The sequence below is a fragment of the Sarcophilus harrisii genome, chromosome 4, assembly GCF_902635505.1.
Source record: "Sarcophilus harrisii chromosome 4, mSarHar1.11, whole genome shotgun sequence".
Classification (NCBI taxonomy): domain Eukaryota; kingdom Metazoa; phylum Chordata; class Mammalia; order Dasyuromorphia; family Dasyuridae; genus Sarcophilus; species Sarcophilus harrisii.
In genome coordinates, this window is record NC_045429.1 from 435,119,920 (window position 1) to 435,141,737 (window position 21,818).

At 43.5% G+C, this 21,818-nt stretch overlaps 1 protein-coding gene across 1 annotated transcript in view; it reads left to right on the forward strand.

Moving 5' to 3' along the window:
* The window catches only part of SLC13A2 (solute carrier family 13 member 2), a 44,194-nt gene extending 22,975 nt beyond the window's left edge, over nt 1-21,219 (forward strand). The window contains exons 4-12 of the mRNA XM_031967678.1: nt 977-1,191; nt 2,243-2,414; nt 4,087-4,209; nt 10,764-10,982; nt 13,559-13,647; nt 14,037-14,158; nt 16,212-16,373; nt 17,236-17,373; nt 20,317-21,219. Coding sequence (XP_031823538.1) covers nt 977-1,191; nt 2,243-2,414; nt 4,087-4,209; nt 10,764-10,982; nt 13,559-13,647; nt 14,037-14,158; nt 16,212-16,373; nt 17,236-17,373; nt 20,317-20,487 — 1,411 coding nt within the window. The 3' untranslated portion in view covers nt 20,488-21,219. The remainder of the gene's footprint in view (nt 1-976; nt 1,192-2,242; nt 2,415-4,086; nt 4,210-10,763; nt 10,983-13,558; nt 13,648-14,036; nt 14,159-16,211; nt 16,374-17,235; nt 17,374-20,316) is intronic.
* The last annotated feature ends 599 nt before the right edge of the window (nt 21,220-21,818 follow it).

Below are 21,818 nucleotides of genomic sequence, written 5' to 3' on the forward strand. Positions count from 1 at the left end.
GGAGAAGGGGAGGTTATTATGAATAGGTGCTAGACTGAAGACTTAGGGTCAAATACCACCTCAACATGTCACTGCACATCACTTAAATTTTATGACCCTCAATCTCTTCATCTATCATCATTTGCCAGGAATTTGGGATGCGGGGTAGAGAGGACAGAGAGATATTAAATGTCAGTACTTACACAGGAAGATGCCCACTTACTTTTAATGGAAAGGCTATTTGTTGTTCAGTTGTGCCTGACTTTGTGTAACCCCATTTGGGGTTGTTTGGGGCCAATATACTGGAATAGTTTGTCATTCTCTTTCCAGCTCATTTGACAGGTGAGGAAACTGAGGCAAATAGGATAAAGTGACTTGCCCAGCAACTAATAAGTGTCTGAGACTGGATTTGAACTCATAAAGATGAATCTTCCTGATATGAAGGCCAGTGCTCTATCCACTCCACCACCTAGGTACCCTGAGGCAATAGGCGCTGAATGGTTATTGAACTCAACCAGTTCTACTCTCACTTCTTCCTTTCCTTCCTAGAGATTGACTTTACACACACACACATACACACATAAAATAGTAGCTATTTTTGGCAGTTCTAGAGGGGTGTTCTTGGAGGTCAGGGAGACAGGGAGCACTGCTCTCCGTAGCAGGGAGGAATTGGAAGCCATTCTGGGAGTGGCGAGCTCCACAGTACTTGTGGGGATGAGTGCTTCAGAGTAAGAGCAGACAGTGAGACCCCCGACTCTCTCCCCTTTGTTGAATTTTGGGTATTGGCCGGGGAAGAGCTGTGCTTGAGGGTGGCTTTGAGACCTGATGGTGGGACTCCCACACACAACTTCTCCCCACGGGGAACAAGCAAGGATGAGAACTACAGGGTCACTGCTAGTTAGTCCAGATTACTGGGATGGGGCTGGACTTGCCCTGGGCTCCTGTTCTCCAGAGATGGGGAGGGGCCCAAGCCACCTAACTCTGCGCTTCTCCCCAGGCTGATCCTGGGCTTCATGATCGTGACGGCGTTCCTCTCCATGTGGATCAGCAACACTGCCACCACGGCCATGATGGTGCCCATTGCCCATGCCGTCCTGGAGCAGCTGCACAAAAGCCCGGAGCAGAAGGATGTGGAGGCGGGCAGCAACAACATGGCGTTTGAGCTGCAGGAGCCCAATGGCACCATCGTTACAAAAGAAACCCCTCAGCTGGGTGAGAAGGGCCGGGGGAGCCTTGGACAGAGGCCCCTTCCTAAATGCCTCTGATTTCTCCTATCGGCTTCCTACGGGCCGGAGGAAGACTTCCCAAGGCCATCCAAGAGAAGGGCAGCTGGTGTGACCCTCAGGAGAAGGAGGGGAGGCAAAGGGCAGTGCCCTGATTGGTCGGGAGATGGGAGATGGGAGACCCACAACCAGACCCAGCCTGGCTCTTTCAAGCTTTTTATTGTCAGGTTGAACTCTGGTTCTCTGAGGTCTATCCCGTTTCTACATCTGTGACTCCAAGGTCATTCTACCAAGTCTTCCCCGGGCATTCTGAACCCAGAGTAGGACTCCCCTCTGAGCTAGGAGCTCTTGGCTTATCTTTTGGCGCAGCAAAGGAAAAGGAGCCTTCCTCCTCCCATGAGGCCCATGGCCAGCACCCTCCATTAGGCTCCAAGTGGCAGGTGGAGGATGAAGTGACCAAGGCTCAGGCTTCTGAGCATATCGAGTAATTAAGCAATGTCTGCCAAGTGCCAAACGAAGTGGGACCAGAACAATTACAGGGGGAGATGTTATTTTATACATTAAAGGCAACCAAATAATGCTAATTATTTAAAAGAAAACAATACACAGGGCAAGATTCAAACAACAAAGTCTTCTCCTGATTTCTCACTGAATTAAGTTTTGTCAACAGGAAGGAAGTTGGACTAAATCCCTGACTGAATAGAAAGAGAATAGAATTAGCTTAGAATTGAGTCACAAGATAGGGTTGGTGTGATTTACTCCCATAATTAACTACTTGCTGTCTTAATTCCCTCAATTCCTTCTCTGAAGAGGCAGCCAGCGATTTCTGAACAGATCTTAAACCAAATTTTTTCCCCCTTCCCCTTGAAAAGTCCAATTGGCCCCATTCTCTCTGCTGGAAGATTTAGCTCTTTTTACCAACCCCATTATTGTAAAACTGAGGAAACCGAAATACAGAAAATTGTGACTGTTGACAAGTGACCTCTCTTTCCCTCCCATCTCAGCCACCCTGACCCCCTTCCTTCTCCTCCACCCCACAGAGAGTGGTCCCATCCCACCACCAGTGCCAGAAGAAAACGAGCAGAAGAAGAGGGAGCATCTCAGATTCTCCCAAGGCATGAGCCTTTGCGTCTGCTATGCTGCCAGCATCGGGGGCATCGCCACACTCACCGGCACCACTCCCAACTTAGTGTTACAGGGACAAGTCAACTCGTGAGTAGGGGCCCCCAGCCCCATCCCTTGCAAGCTAGCTGTCCTCTTGGGCTAGGATGTCCTTGTGGGGCCAATACTGCCTTTCCATGTCCTATGACCAAGCCTCCCAGCTCTATGATACACAGCGTTCTGGGTCCTCAGGTCCCTCCCAGCTCTGATGTTCAATTTCTTTGTTCCAAGGTCCTTTCCACTTTAAGATTCAGTGTTCCAAGTTCAAGTGTCTCTTTATCTCTCAACACCCTCCCAGCTCTGATAATCAGCATTCTTTGTCTAAGGTCCTTTCCACTCCTGATGCTCCCACCCATTCTCTGACTAGTATGTTATGGATTTTATGCTCTAAGATCCTTTCCAACCCTGGAAAATGAGGGAATTGACTAGATCAGGGGTTCTTCCTTTTTTTATTCTAATAGTATTTTATTTTTCCGAATACATGTAAAGATAATTTTCAATACTCATTTTTTTGTAAGATTTTAAGTTCCAAATGTTTTTTCTCCATCTGATCCTTACCTCTCCAAGACAGCAAATACTCTCTTGTAGAACATATATGATTATTTTTAATATATTCCATATTAGTCATGTTGGGAAAGAAAAAGCAGGAGGAAAAAAAACACAAGAAAGAAAAAACAAACAAACAAAAAAGTGAAAATGCTGTATTTCGATCCACATTCAGTCTCCATAGTTCTCTCTCTGGATGTGAATGGCATTTTCTATCCCAAGTCTACTGGAATTACCTTGAATCATCTCACTATTGAAAAGAGCCAAGTCCATCCCAGATAACCGTCAAATAATCTTGTTATTGTGTACAATGTTCTCTTGGTTCTATTCACTTCACTCAGCGCCAGTTCATGTAAGTCTTTTCAGGTTTTTCTGAAATCAGCCTGCTCATCATTGTTTATAGAACAAGGATATCTCATAATTCGTATAACTTCTTCATTCATTCCTCAATTGATGAGCATCCACTCGATTTCCGATTCCTTGCCACCTCAAAAAGAGCTGCTACAAACATTTTTGCACATTAGATCAGGGGTTCTTAATGTGGAGCTCATAAATCAAGGTCTGGGGATAGATTTTTGAGAAAGAAAATATGAATAAAAATTCTGTCTTTATCTCCACTCACCTCAAACTAGAATTTAACATTTTTTTTCAGTTATTTAGAAAATCATATTCTCAGAAGGAGCCCAAGGTTGCCAAAGGGATCTAAGACAAAGTTAAGAATGGGGTTGTGGTCTTAACCAGATGGCCTCTGAGGTTCCTTCTGGTTTTAATTCTTTTATGGGCTGTGATCTAAAGTGCCCCCTAAGGGGCAGCTAGGTGGTGCAGTGGATAGAGCATCAGCCCTGAAGTCAGGAGGACCTGAATTCAAATTTGACCCAAACACATAACACTTTCTAGCTGTGTGACCCTGGGCAAGTCACTCGACCTCAATTGCTTCAGCAATAAATAAACAAACAAACAAATAAATAAATAAATGGTTGGATGGATGGATGAATGGATGAATAAATGAATGAATAAATAAAGTGCCTCCTAGGTCTGATAGTTGACATTCTGTAGCCCCTGCTACACTTCCTGTGCCCTTCATGCCCTCTAGGGTCAAAATCTCACTTAAGTGGGCAGGGAAAACAAGAACCTTCTTGCCATAGAAATAATCACGGTCACGTCTCCAACACTACAGGCTCTTCCCAGATAACCCCAACGTGGTGAACTTCGCTTCCTGGTTCGGTTTTGCCTTCCCAACCGTGATCATTCTACTGCTGCTATCCTGGGTATGGCTCCAGATCCTGTTCTTGGGATTTAAGTAAGTTTGGGAACTAGTGCAAAGCTTCCAGAGATACCGTCAAAAGGGCTAAACTTCATGAAACAAGCAGGTCAGGGATCAATCAATCAATAAGCATTTATTTGTGTCAAGCCACTGTGATTGATGACCGGGATACAAAGACCTCCATGAAACTCTTCCAACCCTCAAGGAGCTTCCACCCTCCTGGAAGAGACGAGCAATAACCGTCCCTGACATTTGTAGATAGCATCATTGGATTACTCAAATAGATACAGAGAATTCTGGATCTTCTTATCTCGTGTGGTCTTCACAATTGTTCAGTGAGGTAGGAAGCGCAAGGATCATCCTACCCATTTTACAAGTGAGGAGACTAGCCCAGAGAGCTGATAGTTTGCTAAAGTGTAAACAGATCATTTTTATGGTCAAGCCAGGATTTCAGATGCCCGTGTGGTAATCAGTTTTGGAGTGTGACAGAACCACGGGATTTAGAGCCCAGGAGGGACCATATAGAATTCAGGGGTCCTCAAACTACAGCCCACGGGCCAGATGTGGCAGCTGAGGACGTTTATCCTCCTCCCCGAGGGCTATGAAGTTTCTTTATTTAAAAGCTCACAAAACAAAGTTTTTGTTTTTACTATAGTTCGGCTTCCAACGGTCTGAGGGGCAATGAACTGGTCCCCTATTTAAAAAGTTTAAGGACCCCTGAATTATAGATCACTTGGTCTAATTCCTTTCCCCCTTTAAAAGTGAGAAAATAAGCCCAGGATGGGTTAAAAATGACTTGGTAAATGGCCACGCTGAAATTCAAAACCGAGTTCCTTCATTCTAAATTCCCACTTCTGCCACGCTGCTAAACAATGACCATATCTTACACTAAGTTGGATTAGTCAGTCGGTCAATATGTACTTATTAAGCACCCGCTATGTGCCAGGCAACGCACAAAAAGAGGCAAAGGACAGTCCTTGCTCTAACGCTCATAACTGAATAGGATTCAATAAATTCTATTTATTGACACAGACATACCTCATACCACACGTGCACACGTGCATGTGCATATTTGTGCTACTTTTCTGCCTTCTGCTAGATCCCCATCTTGGTTTAATCCAGGGGAAAAAGGTTCCACATGTAAGTGGTCCCACAAGATTGGATCTTGGTAAAGGATAATTTTTTGCTGTAATCATAGACAAGCTTATATACATAAATGGCCGTCAGAACTTAGGGACTGTGGGGTTTTATACAGTTAAACAAAGAGAGATGGGACCCTTACAGCTAGATCAATCTTGAGTGTAAGTTTAATCATTGGAATCTGGGATCAGGGGCTGTACTTGTGGACACTCTGACCCTCTTAACCGACATATCCTCCATTTCCCACTGGATATCGGGGTCTGATTGAAACAGGTCTCCTGGATTTCTTTTCTTTTCTTTTTTCATTTCATTTAAAAGTGTTCCTTCTATTATGAGAAGTCTATTCCTTGGGGTATACAAAGAGGTAGATCCCATGATCCCTCAAGGGACTTATAATCTAACCAGGGAAATGAGGCACAAATATACAAAAATTAAACATTAATAGAAAAGTGAAAAGAAAAAAGGCCTTATAAGAGATTCCCCAGGCAGCACATGGTTAATTGCCATGAAAACGATGATAAAGCAGTGAGCCTTGGGGCACCCAACACAAGGTTGATGGGTAAGGTCCCACATGAGGGACAGGGAGAACAATCCTCTGCAGAAGGAAGTCTCTTAGTGCCAACATTCTGTGATTCATGGGGTCATGAAGTTAGAGCTGGAAAGGACCTCAGAGATCCCCTAGTCCAACCCTTTCATTTTACAAAGGAGAAACAGACCCAGAGAATTTGTGATTTTTTTTTTTTTACTTCACACAGATAGGATTTGAATCCAGATCCACTGACTCCAGTCATTGTCCTTTCCACTGATGACTGAAAGCGGGTCATTTTCCCTCTCTGGACTTTAGTTTCTTTATCTGTGAAATGAGATATTTTGCCTTAGTGAGTCCTATGGTTCCTTGTAACCCTAATCTCAGATTTGGGGATTCTAGCTGATCTTAAGAATCCTTTCCAGCTCTAAGGCAGAGGGTCCTTCTGTACAAAGGGAATAGTGGAATTCAAGTCTTACAACATTAGGGTTGGGTACAGGCTGAAAAACAAGGCTAGGTCATTCCTTCCTATTTCCATCCCATTATTCCCTGACCTGTAAGGGGGTCTCAGGGAGTGAGAGATTAGCTCATCCAGCCTTTCCCTTTTGGGGGAACCACTGGAAAAGGTCAGATCCAAGGGGATGCAGCTCCCTTTCCACAAGGGGCACAGATGAAGTCTGGGAAGAGTTTCCATATCCGCCGCCTTTCCCAAGCCAAATTGCAATCTGGCTTTGAAAGCTGTGGCTGGGCCTCTGGCCTAGGATGGTGGCCTTTCTTGGAGTCATACAGAAGACTTTTGTCTTTGATGCCTAAAGTTTTCTCACTTAACTCCCCTGCTCATTGAACTCCCAGACACATTTTTATTACCTGAATTTGAAAACCTGCTTTGCTTGATTATAATTACCCATCATTTTCTTCTTCCAATCCTCCCCCACTTTTTTGAGACTGGGTCTTCTGTCTCACCTAGGCCACTTATGAGCCTAGGCCCCAATGCTGATCAGCAGGGAAGCTTTAGCCCATTTTTTCTCTGTTCTGGACCAACCCATATCTCTTCAGGCAATCCGGAGGCTCCAGAACTCCCTGGGACTCACCATATTAGTGCCAAATTACATGTGGTCAGAACCCCTAAACTCAAAAAGTCCATCAGCTTCCACCTTCCTCCATACCAGGGACTTCACAAGCCCGCTCCACATCGACAGGATTTCCCCTATTTCTGGGCAGCCGTCTGCCCCTTGGGTCTTAAGCACTCCTGCATCTTCTTCCCTCTGCCCCCCATACACTACAGACAAAAGTACATCTTCTGTCTTTTCTTTATAAGAGCAAGTAGGAACATATGAAGCCAGAAGGAACACTGGTCTTGGAATTAGAGGGTCTGAGTTCAAATAGTGTCTTTATTACAGTTATCTGTATAATCTTAGGTAAGATACTTAACTACTCTGTGTCTCAGTTCCCTTCTCTAAAAGTTGGGATGAACTAGATGATTTTTAAGGTCATTCCCATTTCTAAATCTAAATAAGGTCTTATTAAAAAAAAAAAAAAAAAAAAAAAACAGCAGCCCATCTTTTGTTATGTTACTATTAATCATAATAGGAATAGTTTTCTGGCAAAGCATTTTGCAATTATTATCCATTTCTCTCCTCACAACAAACCTGGGAGGGAAGTGCTTATTATCCTTATTTTATATATGAGGAAACCAAGGCAAGCAGGTTAAGTGACTTGTTCAGAGTCACATAGCTAATAAGTGTCTGAGACTTCCTAGCTCCATACGTAGCCCTCTCTCCACTATGCCATCCAGCTAACTATAAATACTCTAAGGTAAGATGAATAGAAGAAAATTAAAAATAAAATAATTTGTTTTATGTAAATATGGAATAAATATACAGTAAAAACAATAGTTTCATATAAATAGTTAATATATAACAATCATTTATAAATATATAATATAAAATAAGAATTTTATATAAATATATGATAATAATTTCATATAAATACATACTATAAGATGTTCTTGGAATAGATAATATGACATAAAATAATGCATTTATATGACTATATAATACAAAATAAGAATTTTTTTATAAATGTGCATATGATAATTTTATATAAATGTGACGACCTCACTAGCACCCAGGACACCCCAGAATCAGCCGGAGTCAGGATAAGCAAAAGTCCTTAGTCTTTATTCTTGGTCCTTAGACGCAGGATTGAACAGGATGGAAGCAGAATCTCTGCGACCACCTTCTCCCTCGTCTATGGCCAAAGTATGACTCTGGCTAGTCTTACTCCACCCCCTAGTCCCTCCTACAATCTTCTGTATACATCAGTCATTGAGCCAGCACAGGACAGTGGGAAAGACCATTGTCCAAGCATACGCCCATAGAGTATTGTCCAATCAGAAGTTAGCCTCAAGTGCTCCGCAATCTTGACCTCAGTGCATCGACTCAATAGTTTCAGCCCTCTACATATAAATATGTAATATAATGGGTTTGAATACATATATACTAATTATGTGATATAAAATAATTTTACATGACATACAACATAAAATAAAAATTATATATATATATATATATAAGAGAGTCAGGATAAAAAAGTCTTAATTTCGGTCCTTGAAGGGATTAACAGGATGGGCAGAACTTCCGACCACCTTCTCCCTCGTCTATGGCCAAAGTATGACTCTGGCTAGTCTTACTCCACCCCCTAGTCCCTCCTACAATCTTCTGTATACATCAGTCATTGAGCCAGCACAGGACAGTGGGAAAGACCATTGTCCAAGCATATGCTCATAGAGTATTGTCCAATCAGAAGTTAGCCTCAAGTGCTCCGCAATCTTGACCTCAGTGCATCGACTCAATAGTTTCAGCCCTCTACATATAAATATGTAATATAATGGGTTTGAATACATATATACTAATTATGTGATATAAAATAATTTTACATGACATACAACATAAAATAAAAATTATATATATATATATAAGATTGTCTGAATAAAGATATACTGAATATATGCTATAAAATCATGATTTTATATGAATATACAGCATAAAATAATTTTATATAAAGGTATACTATAAGATATTGTCTGAATAAAGATATACTGAATATGTGATATATATGAATTTATAGCATAAAATAAGAATTTTATATAAAGATATAATGTGAAACAATAGGTTTGAAAAATACATAACAAATATACAATATGAAATAAATGATAAAATAGACTTATTATATTAGATAGTATTGGATTAAATATCATCCTAGAAGAAACTTACCCAATCCCAGGACAGACCATTTGTAACTTCTAAATTTTTTTGTAGCTATGGTTTCCCTTCCCTAGCTTGACCCATTGTAATCCTCCCAGAGCTATAAATTCCAGCTGTCTTATGATTTCAAGTGAAAACAGGCTCTTCCATCCTTAAAAATCGCCAAGTCAGTAGTAGGATGCACCCAACTGGACTATCCATTCTACTTTATGAGTGTAGTAGATCTTCCCATCATATAATAAATATCATTATAATAAAAATATAATAAATAATAAAAATAGGTCTGCATTTGCCCGAAGCAGTATTTGAAACCAGGCTCTTGGAAATGAAGGGGATGGTGTTCAGTCATTTCCAATTCTTCGTGACCCTATTGGGAAGTTTTTTAGCAGAGACATTGGGCTGGTTCGCTATTTTCTTCTCCAGCTCATGTAACAGGTGAAGAAATTGGGGCAAACAGAGTAAAGTGACTTGCCCAGGGTCACACAGCCAGCATCTGAGGCCATATTTGAAATTAGGGCTTCACACCAGGTCCCACACACTGTACTATCATGCCACCTAGTGGCCATTGAGGAGGTTGATGGATGATCTCTGACTATAGTCCTAAAATCTTATGAATTTAAGGAGGGAATAGAAAGAATGATCCTATACAAAGAGTAGGAAGAAAGGAAGAAAAGGGAAGGGAATGAAAAGGGAAAGAAAGTGAAGAAAAGGGAAGGGAAGAGAAAGGAAGGGAAGGGAAGGGAATGAAAGGGAAGCAAAGGGAAGGGAGGAAACAACAGCCAATATTTTATTATATTGAGAAAGGAGGATTGGAAAAAAGAGAGAAAAAAGAAACAAAAACAAACAACAGCCAATATTTTATTATGTGGCATGGGTCTCTCAGAAAGGAGAAAAGAAAAGAAGGAAGGAAAAGGGAGGAAGAGAAGGAGGGAGGCAGGAAAGAAAGAGGGACTTTGAAAATCCCCAAATGTGAGTCCATTCATCAAAAAGCCTTCTTTCTTTCTCCTCCCCTTGCAACCTCCCCAGGAGATTTCAACCTGCCTTGCACTTAGGGACAAGCTCACTTTGGGCAGCGGTACTGGTGAAAAGAGTATTCAATTTGGAGTAAGAGGTCTTGAATTCAAATGCTGACTATACTACTTGCTAGCTGAGTGATGGTGAACAAATCATTTCCCTTGTTCTAGAACTATCCACCTTTGAATCCTATGACATTTCTATTAGATAATAATCTTTCACTAATTTTTTTTTAAAGATAGATCTGTTAATGATTTCCTTTGTGATTCTATTTACTTGTATTATAATTCTAGTAAAACGATGCAATTTGATAACCAATATAATTATCTTCCTTTGTAATCCTATATATTTTATTTCATTCAGTTAAAAACATGGTTTTGAGAAGAAGGCCATGGGCTTCACCAGTCTATCCTAGATGTCCAGGGCACCAAAAAATAATAATAACAATAATTTGACCTCCTTTAAGAAAGATAAAATACTGAGAGACAAGCCAGTGACTTGCTGTGTGATCTTAAGAGAGTCATTTCCCTTCTTCAGCTTCACCAGTCTATAAAATGGGAACATTAACAAGATCAACCCATTCTTGCTCTTGGAGCAGTTCTGGGTAAGGAGGTGTAAGTATGAACATGTCCTTTTGCTTGTAGCTTCCGGAAGAACTTCAACTGTGGAGGGAAGGGTCGGGAACAGGAGCGAGCAGCCTACCTCATCATCCAGAATGAGCACAAGAGCTTGGGCCCCATGAGTTTTGCCGAGGGTGCCGTCACCCTCCTGTTCTTCCTCCTAGTGGCGCTGTGGTTCACCCGAGAGCCGGGCTTCTTCAAAGGCTGGGGCAATGTGGCTTTTCCTAACAAGAGGGGAGAAAGGTGAGACATGGGTGGGTCAGGAAAGGGGGTGACAACAGAGCGCTTCCTGAGGGGCAGTGGGTAGATCCTGCCAGGCTTGAGGAGCATCTAGTGCAGGAAAGGAAGGAGGGACGTCAGACATGGGGAAGAACTGCCCAGAAGTGATCATTATGGAGGCTGAAGAAGGCTTGAAAGAGACGGAACAGGATGAGAAGATTATGGCTTTGTATATCATCCAGTTCCAGGGTTCTTATTCTGGGATTAACTTGGTTTTTGTCTTAATATTTTATTTTTAATACTTTAATATTACTACTGACTGATGTTTTTCTTGATATTTTGATAACTATATTTAAATATAGCAGTCTGTCTTCCTTCCTTTCTTCCTTCCTTCGTTTCTTCCTTCCTTCCTTCCCTTTTCTTTTCATTTCTTTCTTTCTTTCTTTCTTTTTCTTTCTTTCTTTTGTCTTTCCTTCCTTCCTTCCTTCCTTCCTTCCTTCCTTCCTTCCTTCCTTCCTTCCTTCCTTCCTTTCTTTCTTTCTTTCTTTCTTTCTCTTCTTTCTTCTTTCCCTTCCCTTCCTTCTGTCTACATAGGACACCCTTCCTTACAGGTGTTCTCCCCAAAGGAATATAAACTCTGATCTCTGAAATCTCCTAAGATATCTAAGGGTTTACAAGGCCTAGATTTCTTTCTTGAGGACCATGTAGGTTTAGCGATTAAACCTAAATCACTCTGGTCTTCATTGATTGGTCAACAGTAGGTCCCAGAGCAAGCCCTACTTGGTCATATTTGGTTGGTTAGTTGTTCTTCATTCTCAAAGATGAGCAAAATGACATCACTATGTTAAGAGTTGAGTTGTCATGTATCCAACTGATCAGACCAACAGGAGCTCAGAATGCTCTTCCACAGGTTGAACACAAATAGTCCCTATGAACATTAGGGCAGACTCTCTAGCTTTGTGCATCTTGTATTTCTTTATTTCAATTCTTCTTTGCACATAGAGAATAACGCCTTCTCTGATAAGGGCACTCCGTGCTGGGTGGATCTGTGTCAGTGTTTCCAGTGTCATATAATCCATTCTAAAATTCTTAAGAGAGACCTTGAGAATGTTCTTGTATAGCAATTATTTTGGTTTTAGCCAAAAACCCTGAGAGTCTTCCTCTCCCAGATTTGGACTACTTACCCAATCACTGAATGGGTGTTGCCTCAATCTCAGGTCTGTTAAAGATCTTAGCTTAAAAAGAGCCAGCATCTCCTACTGCATCCAGAACCATTTGCAGGCATCAGGCTCTATATCTCGCCATTGGACCAAGATGGTTCTGAAGGAGAAAATGAAGCAAGTGATTTCGTACAGCCCTTTCCTTAAATCCAATTCACTTGTATGTCATCTCTCTGATGTCATGTCTACACCTAATAGATGCTTAATAAATGTTGACTGACACTCAAGATACCAAGGAGTTGCTATAAACTAGTTCAATATACTAAGAAGGGATAATAAAGGAGGAGACAGATCCAGTATCCGTCCATCCCAGGGGGATGATAATATTCAGACCTTGTGGTGGGGCTCAAACTTCCCTGGAGGAAGTGAGGCTGGGACTAAATCCATCAACTTATTGAGTCAATCAGTTAATCAACCTCCCATCCCTATAGAGAACTGGAATCTCACATGTCTGAAGGGATTTAAATTTTACAAGAACTTGTAAAGTGAGCATTTTTTTAAAATAGCTATTTATTTACAAGTTATGTGCATGGGTAATTTTACAGCATTGACAATTGCCAAACCTTTTGTTCCAATTTTTCTCCTCCTTCCCCCCACCCTTCCCCCAGATGGCAGGATGACCAATACATGTTAAATATATTAAAGTATAAATTAAATACAATATATGTATACATGTCCAAACCATTATTTTGCTGTACAAAAAGAATCGGACTCTGAAATCTTGTACAATTCTCCTGTGAAGGAAATCAAAAATGCAGGCGGACAAAAATAGAGAGATTGGGGATTCTGTGTAGTGGTCCTAGTCATCTCCCAGAGTTCTTTCGCTGGGTGTAGCTGGTTCAGTTCATTACTTTTCCATTGGAACTAATTTGGTTCATCTCATTGCTGGAGATGGCCCCCTCCATCAGAATTGATCATCATATAGTATTGTTGTTGAAGTATACAATGATAAAAAGCGAGTAAAGCGAGTGTTGTTGTCCCCTTTTACAGATGAAGAAAACTGAGATAGAGGTTGGCCACACAGCTGGTAAATGTTCAAATTCAAATGTTCCGGCTCGAGATCTAACCTTTGCTACATTACGCTATATCACACCTTCCTCCTAGGCAATAAAAAGGTTGCCCAGGTCCCAGGTGTGCTTCCTGCCTTCCATAAGTTTACAGTCTAGCTGTGGAGATGAGGAGGTACATGGTTACTGTACACAATAAGCACTGGGGAAATCTCATGTAGAGGAAGGCCAGGGAAGGGTTGAAAATAGCATGTTTTCAGGAAGGATGGGTTGGAAGGAGAGAAAAAGGGGGAAAGGCTAGAGCTGGGAAAGAAGCCCCTCTGCCATGTCTTTGCCCTCATTGTCTACCCCTTTCTCCCACCGCCTTTTGCAGCATGGTCTCAGACGGTACCGTGGCCTTCTTCATCGGCATCATCCTGTTTATTGTACCCTCAGAGTATCCTAGCCTCTTCCTGCAAACAAGTAAGCATTGATGGTGGAGGATTGAGGAAGAAAGGAGGATGGTGGGGAAGGGGAGGTGGGGCCGAAATCAGCAAACTCTAGAGAAGAGAGAAACCTCAGCTATCTGATCTTCATCCTCTATCCTTCCTCCCAGTTTTAGGTACCATTTTATAGAAGTGGTAAGAAAAGGCCTAAGTGTCACATAGTTGATTTTAGGTGGGAGGGCCCAGAACTCAGGTTCTAGGTCTTCTAGGTCCCCATTCTATGTTCCTTTTCCTTACAATGGAGAGAATTAAGCTCTGCTGCTCTTCCCAAGCCCTGAACAGACTGAGCAGTACAGGGTCGAGGGAGAAGGGAACATGTCATCCAGGGTTCTCTCAATGACCCAGCTTCTCTCCTTGGCGTTCCAGATGCCCAGGGGAAGCTCAAGGCCCCACCCGCCCTCCTCGACTGGAATACCGTGAATAAGAAAATGCCCTGGAATATTGTCTTCCTGCTGGGCGGAGGCTTTGCCCTGGCCAAGGGCAGTGAGGTACGTACCCCTCACCTCTGCCCCTCATCGGCTCTGTCCCGTTTCCAGGCAGAACCTGGGGGAATGAGAAATTACCTGGGTGGGGAAGCCCACCTGGTACAGGGGAAGAACTAACTTCCATTCAGAGGTTAGAATCTGCCGGAGAAGATGACAAGAAGATAATGTCCAACCTTGTGATTTCATCAGTGAGGGAACTTCTAGTTAGGAAATCCCCTTTATGTTACGGCAGCTAGGGGGTGAAGTGGAGTTAGAAAGACTCATCATCATCAAATCTGATACTTATTAGCTGTGTGTCGCTGGGCATGTCATTTAACCTGCTTGCCTCAGTTTCCTCATCTGTACAATGAGCTGGAGAAAGAAATGGTAAAACCATTCCAGTATCTTTGCCAAGAAAACCCCAAATGGGGTCGTGACCAATCAGATATGACTAAATAACAACAGTAACAATGACCTTATACCTCAAATACATTCCTTTTTTCATCTGTTCTTCATAAAATCCAGCCTCAGACATTTGCTAGCTATGTTTCCCTGGATAAATCACTTCACTCTTTTTGCCTCAGTTTCCTGATCCATAAAATGAGCTAGAAAGGAAAATCACAGACCCCTCCAAGTATCTTGGCCAAGAAAAGCCCACAGCGGGTCACAAAGAGTTGAACAACAAGCATTTACATAGTTCTCAGAGGTTTCCAAAGCACTTTTATACTGCTCATTTGGTCCTCAGGAAGTAGGTGCTATTTTTATTCCCATTTTACAGATGAGGAAACTGAGGCACATAAAGATAAAGAAAGTCACTTGCCCAGAATCACCTGAATAGGGTCTGAGACAGAATTTGAATTCAGTTCTTCCTGACTCCGCATTTTGGGCTCTATCCATTGCACCACCCGGTTGCCTCCAGGAAAAGAAAGCATGAGCTTGTTAGTTGGTCAGAAGGTCAGGTTCAGGTACCTCTTGCTCAGCTTAATCCACCCCAAAAAGACTGCTATCTGGTCCAGTTGGAGCTTCCCCGTTGCCTGTTATAGTCACGAGAGGGCGACAAAATCACACTCAGCCCAGCTTCTGGGGCGTCCCAGCTGCACCAGTCCTATATGGCCCCGGGGATCACCCGTCCCCTACATTTCTTTAAGGGACCGCCGGAACTGGCTCCCCCTAAACCCAGAGCTCCTTGTCGTTCCCACCATGCACTGGGGCAAAGGAGACACATGCCTAGGAATTTCGTGCTGGAAGAACCTTAGACAGCTCCCCCCACTTAAATATATTTGGGGAACCTGTGTGTTTGATGGGAGAAGGGAGATATTTCCTAGTCACCGACCTCAAGGAGTGGACCTAATTTTCAGTGGTCCCAACCATTCCTTTTTCTCCGAGTTCTAGGTGGCAGGGAGATGGCTGGGATGGGTTATAGGGCTGGGGAGCTGAGAAAATGGCAAGAATAGATCGAGAAGAGCTCCTTAACCTGAAGGATGGGGTCCTACCCCTTCCTGCTTAAGGGACCAATTTATTCTTCCCTTCTCCTCCAGCTCAGCCCCTCAGGCTCCATGGGCAATGCTCTGTGTGTCCAAAGACAAAGGGGAGCTGGGAAGAAAAGTCACTACTGGCTCAGGGATAAAAGCAGGGAGTAGGGGCAGAGACAAACTCACGATCCCCCTTTTAAAGAATTCTCTTTTCCCCATCTCTTCCGCCCTCACCACCACATCTTGTTCTGCACTAGAATGTTTCCCATTGGCTCAAGAAGTCTTTCCAGCACCAGAAAATAGGGAGCCAATCTGCCCTCCAATAATGTTTTGATCTCCCCGTCCCAATTTCTCCTCAAGATCAAGGAAGGGGCAATGAGGAAGGGGGACCTGGAATCCAGATGTGTTCTCTCTTCTTACTCAAGTCACTGGGCCTTGCACTCACCTGCCAAAATCCAATCAAGTTCCCATTGTCCATTTTCCTTGGGGAGAAACAGAAAAGGGAAATGAGGCTTTATTATGCCAAAGTTTAGAGGGTTCCCCAGAGCTTCAGGATGAATTAATGATGTTCCCATTTCTCTTTTCCCATTCCTCGCTCCCCATAGAAATCAGGTCTATCCAAATGGTTGGGAGATAAGTTGACACCTCTAAGCAGCATCCCTTCTCCGGCCGTCGCCTTCATCCTCAGTCTCCTTGTGGCCACCTTCACCGAATGCACCAGCAATGTGGCCACCACCACCCTTTTTCTGCCCATCCTTGCTTCCATGGTAAGACCCCGTCCTCCCCATGTCTTCCTTTCCTGCCTTTTAGAAGCCCCACTTCCCTCACATCCCCTCACCCCAAGCTGGCCTGGATCTCTGAGTGTTTGAACTGAGGGGTAGGACCCTCCCACATCTGCAATTTGGGGAAGAGAGCGGGGAATTCCCAGGCTCCTTGAGCTGCCAGCCCTCGGTGACCTCTGTCCGCCCGGCTCTTTGGCCCCTGACTCACCTCCACCCCCTACCCTCCCACCCCATTCCCTGTTCTGGCTGACATCACCAGATGAGAATCCAGTTGGTCGTTCTGTCATTTCCCCCCAACCCCTCCCAATATGGTCACCCCCAAAGTGACCAGGCGAGATTTCTCATCAGGGGCGTCCCTGGGCCCCAGCCCTTTCAGGGAGCGTTCCCACAACCCTTTGATGGAATCCCTGTGGTCCCTTTGAGTTCAGTTTTATGGGCCCCTCCCCTCTCCACACCTGAAGGGCAGGTCAGCATAGTCATCCTCTTGAGGAGATCTAAGGCCCAGAGAGGTGAAGGGCCCCTCTTGGGCCACAAAGCACCTTCTTAAGTGGGGAACAATCCCTAGAACCCTCTTGAGAGCTTCACTCCTGACTAGAGGGGCTCTGCTCCCCACAGGCAGAGAACATGGGGTCCACCCCCATCTTGCTGTCACTTTCTAGGATTCCCCATCAGTCTCCTGTTCCCTGTGAAATAATGGGATGGCAACAGGTGGGTCTCGATGGCCCCCTTTCCCCTTTCTTCCTCCTCCCCACCTTTTCTTCATGATTCCAAGGCTGGGACTCTTTTATTTCCCTCTTACCATTCCCTGGATGTTCTGACCTCTCCTTCCCTTTGTTTTCCTTGCCAGGCCCAGGCCATCTGCCTCAACCCACTCTATGTTATGCTCCCCTGTACCATGGCAGCCTCTCTGGCCTTTATGCTTCCTGTGGCTACACCGCCTAATGCCATTGTCTTCTCCTTCGGGAAACTCAAAGTGTGTGATATGGTGAGTAGGGAAGGAAAAACCAAAGTGGAGAAAGTGCCCCTCCACCTCCTCCCCATCCCACAAACATACACCCACACTACCTCTTCTATCCTCCTCCAAGGAACAGCCTAGAGGTGGAAACAAAGGGTCCTAGGAGTAGCTGGCTACAAGATTTAGCTCATATGCTCTCCTCTGTCTTTCATCTACTTCTTGTCTATACCAATTCATGTGCATATTATCTCCTCCATTAGCAAGAAAACTACTTGGTGGGGAGGAGGGGGGGATTTGCTATTTTTGCCTTTATTTGTCTCCACAACTTTTAACAGGATGTCTGATACACATACTTAAGAAATTCTCATTGTCTGATTGACAGACGAATGAAAAGACCCATTCTCAGGGTCCATACTAAGATGCAAGAGAAAGGGAGGAGGGGAGACAAAGAGCACCTCAGTTATCAGGGCAGAGGAAGGGAGGCCGTTTTCCTCTCATTTCCCAAAAACGTGGCATGAAAAAGTCCCAAGAGTGCTGATCTGGCTCTCCCAGCTCTGATATTTACTGTCCACGTGACCTTGGTGGTCAACAGATTTCACCTCCCTCAGCCTTAGTTCGCTCATCTGTAAAAGGAGAGGACTGGTCTTTAAGGTTTCTGGGGACTCTTCTGGCTTTAGAGGGATTTTGATGAAATAATTGCATGTGGGTCTGTTCTCTCCCTTCCCTTGTTCTGTGGATTACAAATTCTTTGAGGGGAGACAGCTTTGAAACCCCTAGACCTATCACAGTGCCTTGTTTATAATAAACACTAAGACATTTACTAAATCTCTGTGAGATGGGATGAGAAGAGATGAGAAAGGATGGGATGGGATGGGATGGAAATAGAAGAAAAGAGATAAGTTGGGATGGATAGGATGGGATGGGAAGATGAGAAAAGATGGGATAGGAATAGAAAAGAAGAGATGGGATGGGATGGGATAAGATGGGATGGGATGGGAAGATGAGAAAAAATGGAATGGGATGGAAATAGAAGAGAAGAGATAGGAGGGGATGAGATAGAAATAATAGAGGGGAGATAGGATGGGATGGGTGGGAAGAGGAGAAAAGATGGAATGGGATGGGAATAGAAGAGAAGAGATGGGATAAGATGGGATGGGAAGATGAGAAAAGATGGAATGGGATGGGGAAAGAAGAGAAGAGATAGGATAGAATAGGTTGGGATGAAAAGAGAAGAGATGAGATAGGACAGAATAGAATAGAATGGGATGGGATAGGATGGGATGAGAAGGGAAGTAATAAAATATAATAGAAATGGAATGAGAAGAGAAAAAAATGGATTGGGATGGGGTGGGATCCTATAGGAAAGCATTCTGTAAAGTACAAACTTTCTATCCTGAGCCTATTCCCAGGCAAGAGAGTTTTCTCCCCAGATCATGATTAAAGACCCCTACTTCGCATCTGTCTTGACTATCTTGACTGAGAGGGATCCAGGGTATTTGGAAAGAGTTCAGAGGAAACATATATAAATATATATGGGGTATAGACTACCATTCCCCATGAAAACATCATATTTCTGGAATTACTTATCCCAAAGAAGAGAAGGCTGAGGGAAGACTGGATAGTCTTTCCAAGTAGGCAGACGCTGGCTCTTAGACTCTCTAGCTAGTGCTGGATGTGGAATCAGGAAATCAGAGGCTGCCTCAGATCCTTATTGTCTGTGTGGTCCTGAGCATGTCATTTCACTTTTCTTAGCCTCTGTTTTCTCATCTGTAAAATGAGTATAATAATAGCACCTACTTCATCCTACTGTGTTGTTGTGAGGCTCAAGGGAGATAACATGTAGAATGCTTTGGAAATCATAAAGTGCTACCCAAAGGTTAGTTGTTAGCTATTTGGTTGTGGAGTTTGCCCTGGGACAGACGGAACTGAAAGGACAGTTTTCCAACATGACCTCTCTCAGGGAGGCAGATGCATGTCCTTTTGCCTCCAGAGTCAATGCAACAGATTCTAAGCAACTTCTCTCCCAGAGGTACATGTCCAGGTATCTCAGGGAAGAATATGCTCCCCTTTCCACATGGGGGACCAGCAGCACCCTCCTTTCCTGTGGCCCAGTTGCCATTTTATTCCTCTCCTGAACTTGAAGTGAGGGGAACCTGGATTCAAATTTTGCCTCAGACACCTATTGGTTTTCAAACCCCAGACAGATCATTTAACATCTCTATGACTCAGTTTCTGCATCTACAAAATGGAATAGGGGGTGGCCTCTAAGGAAGGAAGGAAACAAGCATTTATGGAGTGCCTGCTGTGTACCAGACATTATATAAATATTATTTGATACTGTATAAATATAGCACCAGGTACTATATAAATATTATTTCATTTGATCTTCACAACAACCTTGGTAAGTAGGGATCATTTTTATTCCCATTTTACAGTTCAGGAAACTAAGGCAAACAGATATTAAGCAATGTGCTAATTAATAAGCAAGTGAGTAATTGGGGCTGAACTTGAACTCAGGTCTTCCAGACTGTCAGGCTAGGGTTCTCTCTGTTGTTTTTCAATTGTGTCTAACTCTTCCTGACCCCATTTCTTGGCAGAGATACTAGAGTGGCTTGTCATTTTCTTCTCCAGCTCATTTTACAGATGAAGAAACTGAGGCAAATCAAATGGTGACATAACTTGGTCAGGGTCACATAGCTAGTAAGTTTCTGAGGCCAGATTTAAACTCACATTTTCCTGACCCCTGGCCCAGCTCTCTATCCACCGCAACTAGCTGCCCCTGGGCTCCACATATTGCAGTTCTAAGATCCTTTCCAATTCTAAATCTATGATTCTATGACCACTGTTTTGTTGGGTCCATCTCTGTTCAATCAGTGAATCAATGTTACAAGTTAAGGATACCAAGAAAAGATTCTCATTGGAGTGGGAATCCCACTGAGCCTTCTTGACCGCCATCTTTCTCCCCTCTTCCAGGCTAAAGCAGGATTCCTTCTCAATATCATTGGCGTGCTGACTATCTCACTGGCCATCAATACATGGGCCTACCCCATCTTCAAACTGGACCAATTCCCGAGCTGGGCCCACCTCAACACTACCATTTGCCACGTCAATGGCCAGTTCAACTCAAGCGTTTTCTTCCCTTAATCCCCCCGGGGAGGGAATCAGCTCTGAGAAAGAGCGGGGATCTTGGCTGTACACAGACTCCTGGTCCTTTCACCTTAGGTGCCTGGGCAGGCCTGGAGATGGCAAAGAAGTCGTCCCAGTATTAGTGTGTAGTGTACATATGAGTGTGTGTGTGTGTGATAGCCAAATGAGGGTATTTGTGCCAGTCTCAAAAGACATGGCCACGGCCCCTTTGGACTATATTTATTGACTCTGGGGAGGGTCTGATGGGAAGTTCCCAGGCTTGAATTTCAGCCCCTCTGGAAGGAGTTAAGCAATTCCAGCACCTGGCTGGACAGCTCCTCCCTTGAAGAGTCTGGGGGTGGGGTGGGGTGGGAGAGAGGACTCGCCACATTAAAGACTTTTCTGTGTTGTAGATTGTTTGTGCTGGAGTAGGAGACTACCTCAGCATCTCTCTCCGACCAGAGTTCAGCCCCACAGTTCTGGGAGCTTGGACGGCTGGGGAGGAAGGGAGAGGGAGTACTTTGTCCTGCGGCTGGAGACATCCTTAGTCTAGTCAGGAGACTTTTAGGAGACCACAGAGATCACTGGGAAGATTCTGGCTCTCCTCAAAGGATCTGGATTCATATCTTGCCTTTGCCATTTAACCCCTGGGGCAATTGAAGCAAACCACCACCTCTTTGGGTGTCATTTTATCTCCTAGATGGCCCTCGAGGTCCCTTAATTTCTTTTACTTTACCTTTTTTTTAATCTCAGGAAATTGAACTTAATGAGATTTTTTAAAACATTATTTTATTTTTTCCAAATATATGTAAATATATAGTTCTCAACATTCATTTTTTTGTAAAACTTTATGTTCCAAATTTTTCTTCTTCCCTCCCTTCTCCCTTCCTCCCCAAAACTGCAGTGATCTGATATAGGTTAAATCTGTGTATAATCCTTTTGAGCATATTTCCATGGTTGTCATGTTGTGCAAGAAAAATCAGATTAAAATGGTGGAAAAAAACAAGATAAACAACAATAAAAAAGGTGAAAATAGTATGTTTCGATCCACATTCAGTCTCCATAATTGTCTCTCTGGATATAAATGGTGTTTTCCTTCCCAAGGCTAATGGAATTGCCTTGAATCACTGCATTGTTGAAAAGAGCCATGGACTTGATGCGTTCTAAGGTTCCTTCTAGATCTAAAAATCTATTCTAGAACTTGAGGCAAGAGGGGAAAGATAAGAGCTGGAGGGAAGGAAGAAAGCTTGGAGGAGAAGGTGATGTTCTAAGTGCTTGTTCTCAATCACAGGCTCATAGGCTTAAGGAATGAAAGGTCCTTAGAAGTCACCTGGCCCACACGCACCCTC